At 37.4% G+C, this 16,777-nt stretch overlaps 1 protein-coding gene across 3 annotated transcripts in view; it reads right to left on the reverse strand.

Moving 5' to 3' along the window:
* The window catches only part of dcc (DCC netrin 1 receptor), a 360,471-nt gene that overhangs the window by 246,317 nt on the left and 97,377 nt on the right, over window positions 1-16,777 (reverse strand). For all 3 annotated transcript variants that reach the window (XR_013296680.1, XM_077586110.1, XM_077586111.1), the window contains exon 2: window positions 3,120-3,479. Coding sequence is in view for 2 of the 3 variants with exons in the window: in XM_077586110.1 (XP_077442236.1) it covers window positions 3,120-3,479 (360 nt within the window). In the remaining variant the exon portion in view is untranslated. The remainder of the gene's footprint in view (window positions 1-3,119; window positions 3,480-16,777) is intronic.

Genomic DNA, 16,777 nt, shown 5'->3' on the forward strand with positions numbered 1-16,777 from the left:
CTTAAACAGCAGGCTCCTTTAATCTCCAGCATACACACCCACCTGGTGAATGATTCAGTGTCGCTAATTAATTTCCACTTTACAGTCATCTCTGTTTGCATACACAGACGCAGTAGCTGCTAATTGAATTTTTAAACCTCCCCTGCTTATTAGCATTTTGCCTTGTAATGTATTATTAGTCCCCACGGTTGCTTGTGTCAGCTTTTTTTTGTCTTTGCCAATTGTAATAAAATATTTTTACTGCCGGTCTCATCATTTATTTTTTCACGGTTCATATTTCAATGCATGTCAAGAGAAAAACATTGGAAAACAAATTGCCCAGTCAAGCTCCCGTATATCACTATACATGCAATCAACATAGAAATTAAGCAGTGTTCACATGGTTACAATTGCCGATATGCAAAAAAGGACATTTGTTTTCATTTAAACAGAGCACATATACACCAATGCATTTAAATTTAAATCAACATAAATACACCTGTATTCAAAATGTTACATAACCTGGCAGAATTTACAAGGTGTGTCCATTCTAAACAAACTAACAAACAACAAACTAACTAACAAAACATAAGTGATCTTGGAAAATACATTCAAACACTAAAACTATGAGATTTCAGTTTAGCACTGTAATTTAACAAAATATGTCAGTAAAGAAAATAAGAAGGAGATTTGTGTTTGGTTATCATTTCCTCCAAATTCTATTTTACAAATTCTGCCAGGTGTGTAAACTTACAACTATAAATGTTGTCTCTGTTGTCCTTAGTTGCATGTACAATGTAAGACCTATGTCGATCTTGATGAATATTTTACAGTAAGAAATGCAGGCAGTGCTGACTGGTATCTTCTTCCATAAATTGTATAGATTTTTAGACACTTTCTGAATGCCATTAAATTGATTTACTTTAGTACTTTTGAACAGTCAAGTAAATTAGAGGAGGTAGGAAATATTACATAATGTGCATATGCCACCATAGTAACTATGAAGGACAGGCCAAGGTGTCGTGGGGAAAAAAAATCTAAAAGGAAAAAAAAAAACTTCTTTCTATTCAGTCCAATCCATTTTAGCAGACACTCCAAGGACAAAGGAAAGATGTGGCCCTTTTAAGTACCATTTTTTTGTCAACAAGCGGCTACCAGATTGTTCGACTGGCAAAAGGAGGGGTTCTACAGCTGAGCCCTGAGAAATGCCACATTAGTCCATAGACTTTTTATTTATGGAAATGAATTGTTTTGTTGGAGATTACTCATCCTTCCCTAAAATTGTATCCACCTCTTGCCTCCCAAAACACAGAGCAATTTAATATTTGCATCAAATGTAATCGCTTTTTTTCAAAAATACAAACAAATCTAATCGATTAGAATAGACCAAAAATATATCCATCCATTAATTTTCTTAACCACTTATCCCTCACAAGGGTCGCGGGATGCTGGAGCTTATCCCAGCTGGCTTTGGGCAGTAAGCGGGGTACACCCTGAACTGGTTACTAGCCAATCCAGGGCACACACAGAGACGAACAACCACTCACACTCACAATCACACCTAGGGACAATTTAGAGTGTTCACTTAACCTGCTGTGCACGTCTTTGGAATGTGGGAGGAAACCGGAGTACACGGAGAAAACCCACGTAGACACGGGGAGAACATGCAAACTCCACCCAGGAAGGCCGAAGCCCGGACTCGATCTCACGTCCTTTGCACTGGGAGTCGGACGTGCTAACCAGTCATTCACCAGACTGAAATATAATAAAATAAATTTGAATAGAGACAGCACTGGGCTACTCTGAGTACTCCAGCTTTCTTCCACATTCCAAAATAATGCATGTTTTCAGTTTTATAATATAATGGAGTACAGATACTTTTTTGCGTAATAAGGATTTTTTTTATGTATGATGCATCTGTGCTATATTTTGTGATTCATACTTCTAGAAACTTTGTTGATGTATTTCAAAAGCATAGTTAGAAACAAAGCAAGAATCAGCTGCAAAAAAAAACAAATTTGTATTACTATACATATTTTGGGTATTCACTTTTTCTCTCCCATAATATTATGTCTCTCGCATTACAATTGTTTGCTGATTGCTAATTGTGTATATTATGTGATGATAGACAGCCAATAGCTACTTTCTTTACTGGGGAGTTGGAAACATTGCTGTATGAATGTTTCGAACGTTTCAAAAGAACGATTATTTTCCGGAATCAAGTGTTTCAAATGATTCGATCATTTTAATGTTCCATTTCTGCCATCCCTAGTGAATTGTCAAAAAGATAGTGGTATGAATTGTTTACCTTTTTATATCCCGCCCTCATGAAGATCTTTCCAGTTGCCTTTTTCTAAGAATGAGGAATAGTAACTACCGCCACCAATGGTATGGATGGGGATTACTTTGTGCATGTGCGTTTATATCTGTTTGTTGCTGTGAGTATTTTTGTCATTTATCCGGTGTGACGGTCAGCCCAACCCCACAAGTGGTAGGCATCGGTCACATTTGGCTGACGTCGAACTGGTGTATTATACTGCCTTCAGACAAACGGAGTAGTCCAGTTGCAATTGAATCTAAGACCTAAGACTGTCATTTGTCCATAGGTGTTAATGTGAGCGTTGACGGTTGTTTGTCTATATGCCCTGTGGTTGGCTGGCGACCAGACCAGGTTGCACAAAGTTAGCTGGGATTAGCTTCCTCAGACCTGACCATTATTCGGGCAAGCTTTCAATATACAGTAGAAAATTAAATAGAATAGATGGCATACAAATTCCATATGAACACTAATTATTTTCTCTGACGGCTTTCGAAGACATCTTTTCCTCACTCCACTACTCTAGTCTCAGCTTTGGCACACACTTGTATTTCAATAATCTTTTTAGAAAATATCTGCTCTTGCACATAGGACTGGGAGTTTGGCATGGACTAGGGATCGGGGGTCAGATGGGTTGGATGGAGAATTCTGTGAAGCACTTTGATGCTTTTTGTAGTATGTAAGGAGCTATATAGTGTTCTCTATTCGCTCATCGCAGGAACCAAAATCAATAAATGTTGCCTGTAGTTAGGGTTAGCTTAGCCTCATTTTATTTCAACATGCTGCAACTCCCCTATGGTGTCCTACAAATGTTTTACTTTACCTGCCACAGTGATTCTTGCAGTCCGGCTTACGATGCTTCCTAGTCCTTCAAGTGTGGAGAGGCACTGGTATTCCCCCTCATCAGGGCGGTGGTGCCGCGAGTGCACTATATTGTGAACGAGCAAAGATCCATTGGCCAGCTCCTGCCGCCGTTCATCCACCAGTACACTAAGTAACACTCCATCCTTCCGCCATGTGATGGTAGGGGTTCCGGACGCCAAGTCTGATTGTGCCTGGCAGTCAAGCTGTAGCACACCTCCTCGCACCGTCACTGTGTCTTGAGGTTCCTTAGTGAACGTGAAGTCTACGAAGCCACCAGTACTAATTGAGGAAGATGATGATGAAGAAGAGGCCTCTGATGCTGCAGCCAGGGAGAAGAACAGAGGAGAACACATAAACTATAATGAATTGGGGAAAAAAACGGTAAAGAGCTCAAGACTCATAGAAATCCGATGTGCATCACTAAAACAAACATTGTTTCTTGAACTGACAGATATATCATGCTTTACTGCCTTCCTGCCAACATGTTTTATCAAAATACACTTGGTGCTCATTCCGTAGCACATTAATGTTTAGCTAAACTGCTTTGAACAAGGTGTTGTTTACAGCCAAGAGCCAATTTGTATCCCAGAGGCCGCCTTATATTCGATCAAGCCACGATTGTTACGGTAGCGGACCATAAAGAGATTGTTCGACAACAAAGGTAGTAAAAAAACAAAGGAAAAACTGTGGATGTTGTGATGGTTTATAGATTTTGCAATAAAAGCTGCAGGTGAATTGGAAGTGCAGTTTAATTGCTTCTAATAGGACTCTCCTCAAGTGTCTAAAAGGGTAAATCTGACCTAAAATCAGTGCAGTTATCTGTAAGTGTTTGCATAAAGGCATGCATCTTTATTAATTTGTAAACTATTCCTGATGTAATGCAACTTAAATTATACATTGCTGTGAACATAACCATTAAGCCAATTACATTATGTCTGCATATCCTAAAATTATCTTGAGTAGACTCACTCGTAACATTGCTACAGTATAATATTGTTAATCTTAATGTAATAAACAAAATAATATATTCAAGTGAGAGTAGCACTCACTGCCATTCCCAAACTCACCTACTTGCAAAGGTTTCTGAAAAATTCACCCTTTTGCACATGATCCTTGAATTTTTGCATTTTTTCTGTAATGACGTAAAGATGTCACCTTGCTCCTTTCAAGACTCCTGAATATGCTCAAAGGATTAAAAAAGAAGCTATAGTACCCACTATTATGCCAAAATATGCCATGTGGTAACGTAAAAAATAGCAATAAGGAAGACTGAATAAGTGTTTTATTTTAAACTTCTCCTCATAAATAAAGTGCAGTATCCGATACATACTGTATGAGTACATGCACTGTAGCGTATAAGAGTATTGGGGATTGTGATAAATTTGCAATGTTATAGATTTGTGCTGTATCATACAAAGTAATGTCAAGTCATCTAAGAAGTGTTAAGAATTTTGTTTAAAAAACAATAAATACATATACAATACACAATCCATATATAGATAAATATACAGGGTGTGTAAAAGTTCCAAGGACTTGTGTCACAAATGATATATATTTTTGCAGACAGGTGCATGTACACTTGGCGTAAAAACTGGCACAGACTGCAGTGCGCCTCGCTGGGCATTCCAGGATCAAGGTCCAGGCAGGCTGATTCTGAGCTCCACAGATGTGTGTGATTGAAATCATCGTATTTCATTCATAAATATGAAAACAGTGTCGGACAATCCCTCTGAATTGTTTTAGAAATCAATTAATTAAATGAATCATTATTATTAGAATCTTAAAAATATTTTTTGACTATCAGTGTGGAAGTGCAGTGGGGTGTAAGTGTATCAAGATGAGAAGATTGGTTCAAGAGGTTTAAAGAGGAATAAAATGAATTTGGCAGAAGACCGCAGCAGCAGAATTCTTTCAACAAGCAAAAGAAAAGAAAGGAAAAGAAAAACTTGTCTGTTGTATGTAGAAGCGAAGAAACTCGTTCGCTGTCAACACGATGAGGGAACAGGAATTTTTGGGTGTCTGTCCAAGCTGTTTTCATTCTTGGTCTCAGTTTTGTAAAATACATTTCACCCAAAATGCAACTTGTTCTACAGCGCGACATATGTGTTTTTCTACTTCTTCTTCTTCTTCATGATGTATTTTGTGGTGCAACCGTGCAACTTATCCTAAGAGACCAAAAAAATACAGTAACTTGCAATGTATCATTCTAAAGGATGACACTCAATCACTATAAATATATTATTACTTAATGCTTTACATTGTTTTCATGTTCTTATATTTAATGCAATCTTGCAAAAGGCTCAGATGGCAGTGAGCTGCAGTGACTACATCGCTTCTTGTGTTTGATGTTGACGCCACCAAAACAGCCTTTCATCATGATCAGAGAGACAGTTTGCATGGTCAAAGGCGTCACTCTGCGCAGCGGGGTTCCTGGGAAGTGATCTTTGGTTAGTACAAGAAGTCACATTATGGAACTGCCTCTTATTTAAAAACATCAATCAACAGAAGTGAAAATTAAGAATATTTCTCTGTATAGTTTCCCTGCTCGCATTACATGTTTATCCCCTAGGCATTATTGTGACCATTTTTTGGCTTTTTGTTGGTTCTCATTTCAAAATAAAATACTGCCCACGGGTTAAGTATGACGTGTGTTTTCAGACAGAGGTTTTAAGGCTCAATTATCACTGCACCAAATTGTAACAGGGAAAAAAACAAACAATTGACACAATGAATTTCCTTCATGATCAAATATATAGCTTACCGGTATTTAACCAAAATTAGAGAATGGCAGTTTGGCGAGCATAGACCTCCACACAGACTAATTCAATATGCATACATAACACGCTCTTATAAAAGTGTTTTCACTGAAGAAAATGTAGCTTGCAATGTTGATAAATAATTTCAAGTTGATGATGCAAACCAGTTAGGTATTTGTGTGCCTGTGAATCAAACAAGCTAACCACTAACTCCCTGTCAGAGGTAAACTTCAAAGCAACATGAGTAATTTAGTACAAAGTGTATCCACCATTTCCCAACACTTCTATATCTAACGTGCTTTCACAGATGACAGAACACATTACTCCTTAGTGCCAGTAATTTGGGACTTTAAGCAACTGCTGTTTTCTTCCGGTGAAAAAATACTGACTCATTTTTCATTCGTTCATTTCACAACTTCTAACATTGAAAAGTTTGGATAACAAAAATCCCCAAAATAAAAAAACAACAAGTTGAAACATCATCCATCCATCCATCAATTCATCCATCCATTATAATTAATTTCAATTTCCTCAGTATCACTGTTAAGTCAACAGAATGAAGACTACAGAATTATTTCACGTTTTATTATTTTTTATCTTCATGAACGTCATGTCCCTCAATCCTCATCTGCCCATCCTTGCCTCCTTTATTTTTGGTGCCTCTTTTACATCTCTCTTTCTCTTTTACTTCATGGTTTCCTTCTTATTGATCCCCTTTCAGCAGTCCACCTACTCTCTCTCTATCTGTAAATCACTATCTTGACAGCTCTCTCTATTCTCTCTATTCTCTATTCGCACGCAAACACACACACACACACACACACACACACACACACACACACACACACACACACACACGCACACACTTCATCAGTGTGTCCTTGTCCTAGTTGTCCTGCAGTTTGATGTTATCACTCTCTGTCTGCTTGCCATCTCTCTTCTCATCTCACTGCTTGGCAATCTTTTTTTTTTTTTGCTCCATATTTCATTTACACAGTGATCACTGTCACTGCTTCTTTAAAAAGTATATTTAACTGGTCCATAATTTACTTCTTCAATTTGTGTGTGTGTGTGTATGTGTGTGTGTGTGTGTGCGTGTGTGTGTGTGTGTGTGTGTGACCGGGTGTAATATGGCTGCCATGGCGACAAGGTTCTTTGGCAAGCATCAAGCACAAGGCCCAGGTTTTACGTAGCCTGGTAAACCAACTGAAGAAACTCATTTATTGTGTTTGCTGCTTAGGCCTTTATAATCTGTTTATTTATTTATTATTTTTTATTTCGAACCCACATCATGAACATGCCTCCTGTTTGGGAGTGCAGAGCGCTGCCAGTGTGCTAAAGTCCTGGGCCAGCGAAAAAGCTTACCACCTTATTTGACCAATCAAGAAGTGAGGTACGTTAAAAAAAAGACTATTTTTTTCTTTTAATTATTAATAATAATAATAATAATAATAATAATGTTTGGGGTTTATTCATGAATTCGTAAAATCCCCTGAACGCCCGGACTGCATGTATTAAAAGGGGGCATGTCCGGACAAAAGAGGACTTTTGGCCACTCTGTTTAATGCTTAGATGACATACAAGTTGCTATTAGCAGAATTAGAAGATTACAGGAGATAATAATGCTATTACACTCTTTATAGGCTTTAGAAAGGATAATGTTTTTGGCTTATTGTATAAATGTTAATGCCCAAAACTGAGAAGAAGAAAAAAATTTTCACAGTTACATATGTGATGATCTAACCTGAAAGAAAGAATCCCTTATAGCCTCAAAACACAGTAATTAGCTTTGATCATAATTAACTGACAGGGAACAATAACCTAAATGGAAGCATCACCAGCTACCAAGCAAAGGAGACAAGGTGAATAAATCCAACGCTAAATGATCAAAGTTTACAATATTTGATCAAATAAATACATTATATAGTTACTGTTAAAAACATGTACAATTTATTTGCAATATTAATAAATCCTGAAACACAAATGTATATCAGTCATCTTATTTTAATTCTCACACTACAAAATGGTGGTACTCTCAAACCTATTCTACAGCAGTGATAGAGAGGTTGAAGGATATAAAGCCATCCCGGAGTTTGAATGGAGGGACGCAAGTTGATGACAGCAATGTGGACGACAGCCAAACCCATTTGAAAACACACACCCACTCTCCCAGTGACTGACATCACGGGTTAGAGCCTGAAAGAAGACTGTATTAAGACTCTGGGGAGCATCCAAGCGTGTGTGTGAATGTGTGTGTGTACTCTGTGCCAACTGAAGCATGCTGCAAAAAAATAAAAATAAATCAAAGAAGGGAACTCGAAGAAAAGAAAATCTGAGCTGAAGGAAGAAGGGAAAGGAAGCGGGAAATGAAAAGTTTAATAGTGGTAATGAATACTCTTCCCAAAAAAAGCTTATTTAGATAACTTACAGTTTTCTAGTATGTATATCTAGCATTATATCCCCAATTTTTCATTGGGACACAGCAAGGCAAGATGCATTTCTGCAAGTATGACACTGTGATATTTCCCATTATGGTCAAATGTCTCTCTGAATTCACCAACGTACATAAATGTCTAAATTCCATCAAATGTGTGACAAAATTAATAAGAATGTTGGGACCCCAGTATTCATTTGGTAATGGTAAGTAATCGTGCCAAACTACTAAGGATATGTTCAAGTCAAATAATTGTGTTTAAAGTTCCTTGCTACGGGTAGTTTGGGTAATATGACAACAAAATTCAAACAAAATGTTTTAAGAATAGATATTCCCCAATTTATATAAAGTAAGTTTCTTTAAATTTAGGCAGTTAGTCAGCAGTTGCTGCAATCCTGTCTCGTCCAGCTACCACTGATTAAGCATGAAAAGCCAAATTACTAGTCTGCCGTGAGACGTATTTCCCAACCAAGGTCCCATCTGTACTGAGCTCACACACCAGCTGGACAGCATTGGTGTCTGTGTGTCTGTGTGTGTGTTTAGCATTTTCGCATTAAGCCTTCATTAACAAGTCTCACCTGTCAGCCACCCTCTGTGTCTCATTGAACTATAATTCCCATAATCCCTTCTGTAATCTCACATCTGAGCTTCACTAACCCTTGCATGCACACACACGCGCACACATACATACAGCACTGATAGTTACACAACTGTAGTCTTAAATAAGTATTTCGTAAAAATTCTTATGTATGTGTCTGTTTGTAGAATGAGAAAGTGTCCATTAGTACCTCAATTTAATTTTGTACAGACAGATGAACCAATATTTTTAATTACCAGGTGTTTGTTCCTTTCAGGTCAAAATAAATCAAATATCAAGAAAATTACAGTACACTTTTTGTCCTCCTAAACTGGCCGCTAGAAAGCAGTTTTTTTTTTTTTGGGGGGGGGGGGGGTTAAGGGGCATTCTTGTTTCAAGTTACCGCATCACCTGTCCACGTCTACTGCAGGGTGTACCATAGAAAGTACGGCTTTACTGTTTTGAGCCCCAAATCTCGATTAAAATTTAAAGAGAAAGTAACCCCAACACGCAAAAGCCATTTAAAAACGTATTTTATGTTTACTCATGGAGCTGACATGCTACACGTGTCAATTAGTACTCAATTATTTAAATGTACTGGTAACTTGTATCTTGTAAAAACTAATTGCTTCACTAAACCACAGCTAAAGACTTGAAGCAGCATAAAGTGTATGCTGCTTCAAGTCTTTCTTAAAATGAAATACATTTCAAATCAAAAAGTGATCTTACTATATTCCTGCATTATATTATCTGCTGTGTCATTGTTTTGTGTCAAGCAACGGTATATCCCTGTTTAAAACGTGCAGCAAAACTGTAGTTCCATTCCAAATCACGATATGCTTGATGCCTTATGTATTTATTTATTTGGTAGAATGTAGCAGCTCATTTTAACCAATCAGTGTTTGAGCAGAGTTGTAAGCCAGCCAAAATAGCAGCACCCTGAATGAGGGAGCAAAGTTTAATTAGGCTTTTTAAGATACCTATTTTAGAAGGATGAATACATTTGAATTTGAATGACTGATTGATTCTGATTCTGAGGAGCAAGTAATATTTTCAACAGGCAACAAGACACGTTTCCAGCAATAGGCAGCTAAATAAAGGTTTATTTGTTGCTTGATTTCATGCTTGATGAGTGGGCAGGCACTCCAGAGTCTCAACTATTTGCATTCAAGCCACTAAGAAGTAAATTTTCCATAATATGGCCCTGATAAATTATTTCAAATGGAATAATATTTTTTATGTCCAAGACACCAACTGAATCAGACCTGAATTGTTTACACTGCTAGTTGCCATCTTGAATAATTCCTCCATCAACTCAAAACTTCACAACATAACCTTTTTTATTTGGATGTCAGATTAATCAAATTCACATGATCCATGTATCATGACGACCCCTAGTGGGAGAGGACTGCTGCTTGTGATCACAGAAAACAAAGAAAATTCACAAAGCGATAGTGAGCTCACAGCAGGATAATCTCAAAGAACAAATCAGCATTGTAAAAGGGAAAATGGTGTCAGAACGATTGTGCTGGTCTTTGATCACACTTGGATTTAAAATCCAGACTAAAAAGTATACAGCCGCAGCTAAAAGTGAAAAGCCTTTCAAGTATAGAAATATAAGGATGAAAAGAACATAAAGGGGTACGAGGAGATGTCCTTTTTTAAACTCACTAAACCCACTAATTCTCCTCATCTTTTTTTCTTTAACCTTAATTTAGACTTCATCTTTATTAGTGTACTGGCTCAGGAATTTTAGGGTAGGGAAATGTGGCAGGGTAACTCCGTTGGTAAATGTTCTGTCAACATTTCATCAACTAAAACCCATTTTTAGATACTGATAGGCTTTTGTACGCCCCGGCTGTCATTGACTTTATGCAGCAAGCATCGGCCTAATCCAGAGGAAAAACAAAATTGCTTCCACCAGTTGAGAAAACGACTCCATCTGAAAACCATTTCCAGAGGTGCAATTAAGGTCAAGATATGAGCAGCTCTGTGTGCCACCGGGGTCACCAGCTCCACGTTGTTATAAACCGCTAGCATGTGGTAGGAAAAGGTTAGTTCAACATGGGGCCTACAGTATTGACTTTAGAAGCACAAGGTTTAGATGAGAAGTTAGCAATAAAATACCTGGATTTACAATGAGCTCAACGGAATCAAAATGGACAAGAAAGGAAATGTAAAAAAAAAGAAAGAAAAAAAAGCAAAAGCTACAAAGTATCCTGTTACAACCAAGTACAACCCTAAGGCTAGAAATAGTACAATGAATATGAAAATGTAAGTTATTAGGTCTTAATTTTTATAGGCTTGCACCTCAAAGTTAAAGTTAAAGATTCAGGGTAACTGTCAGAGCTCTACTTATCACACGCTCCACTTTGTCTAGTTGTTTATTATTATTGATTAAATATACAGTAATTCTGTTTTGTGTTCTTGGATCTGTTTTGTACTTCTCTTTCCCAATCTTGCAGCTGTGAAACTCGACCACCTGACATTGTGTCCGTCCTAGAATTGCAAGGCCAACATTGGATCACTATAACAGGCGTTCGACATTTTTAACCATACAATGTATGAGTCTCAATTTGCATGTGTTTAAGTGGTGTAAGTGTTTGCATGCATTTTGATTTCTTCTAGTTCATGATTTTGCACGCATTGACCTCTTTGCATAATGAGTACATGTGAAATGTTAAGAATTGTATACAAGCATACAAACAAGTGCATGCAAACAGTGAAATGCAAACAGGACTTGCTGTCTGCCTCTCGTGCAAAAATCATTTATGGAAATGAATCACTCTCGTGGGAAAATGACTCTCGGCTTGTAAAGACGGCGGCCATTGTGGCACATGTAACCCCAGATGTCATGCAAGCTGGGTAAGGCTCAGTATTCTGCTGTATTTTCTAATGTGAACAAGATCTAATGAAATATTTTACTTTCATCGTCAGGTGCTAGTTTAATCAATGCCAACATTTTTTTTACATTTGGTGCCAAGATTGCCTGCTGAAGATATATACTGTATATTATGTGCACTCTGCTACAAAATATGGCACCTATTGATGTTTCATGAATTAGTTCTGATGTTATTTCTCTAAAGTATCTATACAAAAGTGTGGATTAGCTTAGTTCAAATAAAGGACCAGTCACCGCAGTGCTACTCTTGCAAATATATTGTATTGTATTATATTGTACAAAGTGGCACCTCTGAATGAATACATGGAGTAGATGTCAATGAGTTCACTGTCTTTGATATGCTATAGTTCCAATGTTTGGTTGACAGATCCAACGTGCCATGAAGTCACAGCCAGATAAAGCAATAACACGTCCTATGGCAATTATGAGCTTGCGATCCACTTAGTAGTAGACGGAAGAAGGTTGATCAACACACCAAAATCCAACCAGAACAAAAGTCAATGAAAACACAATCCACCAAATATTATTATTGTTATCCATCCATTTTCCTAATCGCTTACCCTCACGAGAGTACTTGGAGTAAACAGACACAGGCACGGGCAGAACATGCAAACTCCACCCAGGGAGGCCGGAATCAAACCCTGCACCTCAGAACTGTGAGCCGTACGTGCTAATCAGTGTTCCACTGTGCTGTTCTTTGGCAATTATGAGCTCGCTAGCCACTTAGTAGTAGACCGAAGAAGGTTGGTCAACACCAAAATTCAATCAAAACAATAGTCAATGAAAACACAGTTCATAACACGATTCACTCAATATTATTATTATTATTATTATCATTATTATCCATCCATCCATTTTCCTAACCGCTTATCCTCACGAGGGTTGCGTGCATGCTGGAGCCTATCCCAGCTGTCAATGGGCGCGATACATCCGGTCGCCAGCCAATATCAGGGAACACATAGATGGACAATTATTTGCACCCACAATCACACCTATGGACAATTTGGAGTGGTCAATTGGCCTACTATGCATGTTTTTCTGAGTGTAAGAGGAAAGCGGAGTACTCGGAGTAAACACACGCAGGCACAGGGAGAACATGCAAACTCCACCCAGGAAGGGCGGAATCGAACCCTGCACCTCAGAACTGTGAGGCGGACGTGCTAATCAATGTTCCACTGTACTGCCATTATTATTATTATTATTATTATTATTATTATTATTATTATTATTATTATTATTATTATTATTATTATTATTATTATTATTATTATGTTTTGCTGGCTGCTTCTTAGCCAAGTCCTCCAGTGTGGAATTCACATTATGCTTGTGCTTGCATGCGTTTTCTCAGGATACTCTGACTTTCTACCACATTCCAAAAACATGCATTCTAAGTTAATTATAATTCAACACTCAAAATTGTCCCGAGGGCTCAGGTTAGAAGAATAATATTGACTGGATGTCGAAAATATACACTCACATTCCGTACAAATGAGTCTTAATGGATTTCGACGGACTCAAATTGTTGAACAAATTCCAGATGATGGTCAAACGATATTAATTAGTATAAGTCACTCATTCCTAGTCTCGATAATTTGCCTCGATGTTTTCTCAATTTTAGCGGTATATGAATGTGACGGTATATGAAGTTCGTGTTCACATTATACCATTTCAAAATGAAATGCATAGTTTGTTTACGAGGCAAAGGAATGTGGGCAGTGAACCTCGGGACACACTCGTCGCATACACACTGGCACCTTCTGTTTTGCCTCTGATACTACCTCAGAAGATGCCAATAAAAAAAAAAACAGCTGAGATGACCAATGTGTAAGGAGCTAATTCATTGCTCCTTCTCTATCTTTAAAGATGTCTGACAATGTGTGTGCGTGTGTGTGTGTGTGTGTCTATGGCAGGATGGGGGGGGCGGGGGGTTAAGTGCAGACAGATGAGGATTTGTACCGACTGACAGCTTATCATATATTCTGTCACATCTTGACAAGTACTGCCAGACAGTATTGAATGGTCAGTTTGTGCGCGTGCGTGTGCGCGTGGTACACAAATATGTTATAGGAACAATACTGCACAACCAATACATATTCTATGTTATTCCTACAATCTCTTTGTGGGATGACGGCACTTTTAATACTGAACTGTGATTACACTGTGGAGCAATTTTAAAAACAACAATTATAGAGTTAGATGTATATGATGACTAAAACTAAAATTGGCATGCTGATTCCACATTTGCAGTCAGTAGTTTTCTAGCATGTCAAGTTTACTCTCCAGATAAGCAAAATTCTACTGATTAGCTATAGTAAGATTAGCTGATTACAGTTGGGCTCATCAGTTACATGGCAACTTGTTTGTGACAATAAAAATTGTGTTCCCTAGTGACATCAATAAATATGAAAAATGTACACTTAGATAGTATTGTAATTTAGTACAGAGTCCAAGAGTCACACTCAACAACACACTCAACCGACAACGTTTTGGCTGTACGCCACGCCTCATTTTGTCACCAGTGTTTCTGCTTAGCTAAATGCTAACGCTTGTCTGTGTTTGTGCACTGGGAGTGTCTATGCCTTTCCATCCACTTCTAAGCAGTAATGCTAAGTACAGCATCTTATTATTGTATTTTAATGTATAATGTAGTTTTTTATACAACTTATTTTATAAAAATAAAAAAATGTATCAAGTCCTACCCTTTTACAAAAGAAAAACAAACAAACAAGCTAACACAAACTTACACATAAACAGCTGCACTTATACGTGCATATATATGGCAACAGTATTCTACATTTAGTTGATAAGCAAACATTTTTACAGATATATAAATCAGCACATAGGCATACACATGCATTTTTAATTGCACAATTTTTTTCTACATTTGTACTGACTTATACCTGATTTAAATTTCGTTGTTGTACTTTGTTTTTATACATCCTTTTAAACACTACCAGTGTTTTACACATTTTCAGGTGAATTCCAAAATTATTTCCATCCTATAATTGTAACATACCTTTGCTTAATATTTGTTCTTGTTTTGAATTTTTTGGATAGACACTTATACCCCTTGTCTGAGCTTTTTCTATGTATATGTGAGATTTCCTACTGCGTGTGTAGTCATTGAATGAGCGCAAGTGCTTGCTTTTCTTTTGCTTCTCCACGATAAATACTTTGTTCTTGTTTAAAAAAAAAAAGCCCACGTGTGTTTTTATGTATTTATTGAAAAACATGGAGGAGGGGATACATTTTTTTACGGGAGTATTAAGTGGCTGCCCGTGTTGTTGCACGCAGGTAACAACAGACAGCACGCTGTGTGTGACGTAGTTCATCTCCGAAGCCGATGTGGCATATATTCCAGGCCGTGAGGCGAAATCCGAGAAAGTTCACATTTTTCAACTTTGCCGTAGGCAAATTTTTGCTGCACCGCACCTATCTCCAAATGCGTCTTCCACGCTGCCCCACGCATGCGCCCATCCGCGTGATATGCAATCGCGCCGCCTCACGCTCCCCCCGCTTTTGGTGACTTGATGTGTATGTAAATCTGATGTTAGTAGATTTTTTTTCTTCTTGGGTGGCTGCCTGGCAGGTTATTTAACATGGGGTTTTGACAGCTGCCATCATATTTTCGGACCGGAACAATTTTTTTACCGGAACGCAGTTCCAGACTGGCAAAATCATGGTATATAACTTAAAAATAATTGGTGTCAGTTATACACATATTTTTGCTATTTGTAGGCCAGCCCTAAATAGCGGTTAATATATTGTTACAATAAAATAACCCAAATGCAATTGTAACGTGGCAACACTTTATCCATATGAGTTCCAGGCGGGTTATATCTACCTGTTTTTCAAATATATTGTTCCCAGAATGCATTGTGTGGTGCAGTTAATGAAGTTATAGGACGTTAATCCATGTCATATGTGTTTGTGTTACCAGTAGCTCAATGTGTGTCATGTTCAGCATGTTTATGTTACAAATCCTAACATTAGGTTGTGTCTAAAATAATGATATCCTGGTCAATTCCACGTACAAGTTGCATTGCTCATCTGAGGGTTGCTTGTGAAATTGAAAATGTATTTGTTTTGATTTTGGCCGTCTGATTAATTGGTCCGTCCAACATTACTAATTTTTTTATTTTACAAGATCATCTCGCAGGCCGAATTAAACTCCTTTGCGGGTCTGATCCGACCCGTGGGCTATACATTTGACACCCTTGGTTTATATATAATATAAATAACTTAGGGCCAAGCACTGACCCTTGGGGAACGCCGTGAGAGATTATCAATTGTTTTGATTGCATGTTGTTGAACTGCAAATATGGAGATCTGTTATCTAGGTAACTTTTAATCCATTTATATGCTAAGCCTCTTATCTTATCTCTCTAATGTATTCAATAATATACAATGATCTATAGTATCAAATGTTTTTTTTTAATCTATTAAAATCCCAATAGTAAATTATTTATTATCTATATTTGTAGCTATAGCTTCTACAAGTCCCACGACTGCCATTGAGGTTGATCGTTTTCCGCTAAATCCATATTGATTTTCCCTTAAGAGCTTGTGTTTCTTGATGAAAGTGTCCAGTCTATGTGAAAAAAGTTTCTCTAAAATTTTTGAGAACTGTGGCAAAAGTGATATTGGTTTATAGTTAGTGAATAAATGTCTATCTCCGTTTTTATAAATAGGAATGACTTAAGCGGTTTTCATTTTTGATGGAAAGGTACCAGCTTTAAATGACAAATTGAACGAAATGTGAACGGTTGTACAACAGGTTCGATGATGCTTTTAACTAATGTCATGCCGATATTATTTTATTTCTCTAGTGTCTTTGCAACATTTAAAACTTCAGTTTCATTTACTGCACTAAGAAACATAGTGTAGGAATTATTTTTAATACATTTATCTACTTCATATTTATTTCTTGGCTCAGGAATTTCTTTAA

Source organism: Vanacampus margaritifer, chromosome 14 (assembly GCF_051991255.1).
Source record: "Vanacampus margaritifer isolate UIUO_Vmar chromosome 14, RoL_Vmar_1.0, whole genome shotgun sequence".
Taxonomy (NCBI): domain Eukaryota; kingdom Metazoa; phylum Chordata; class Actinopteri; order Syngnathiformes; family Syngnathidae; genus Vanacampus; species Vanacampus margaritifer.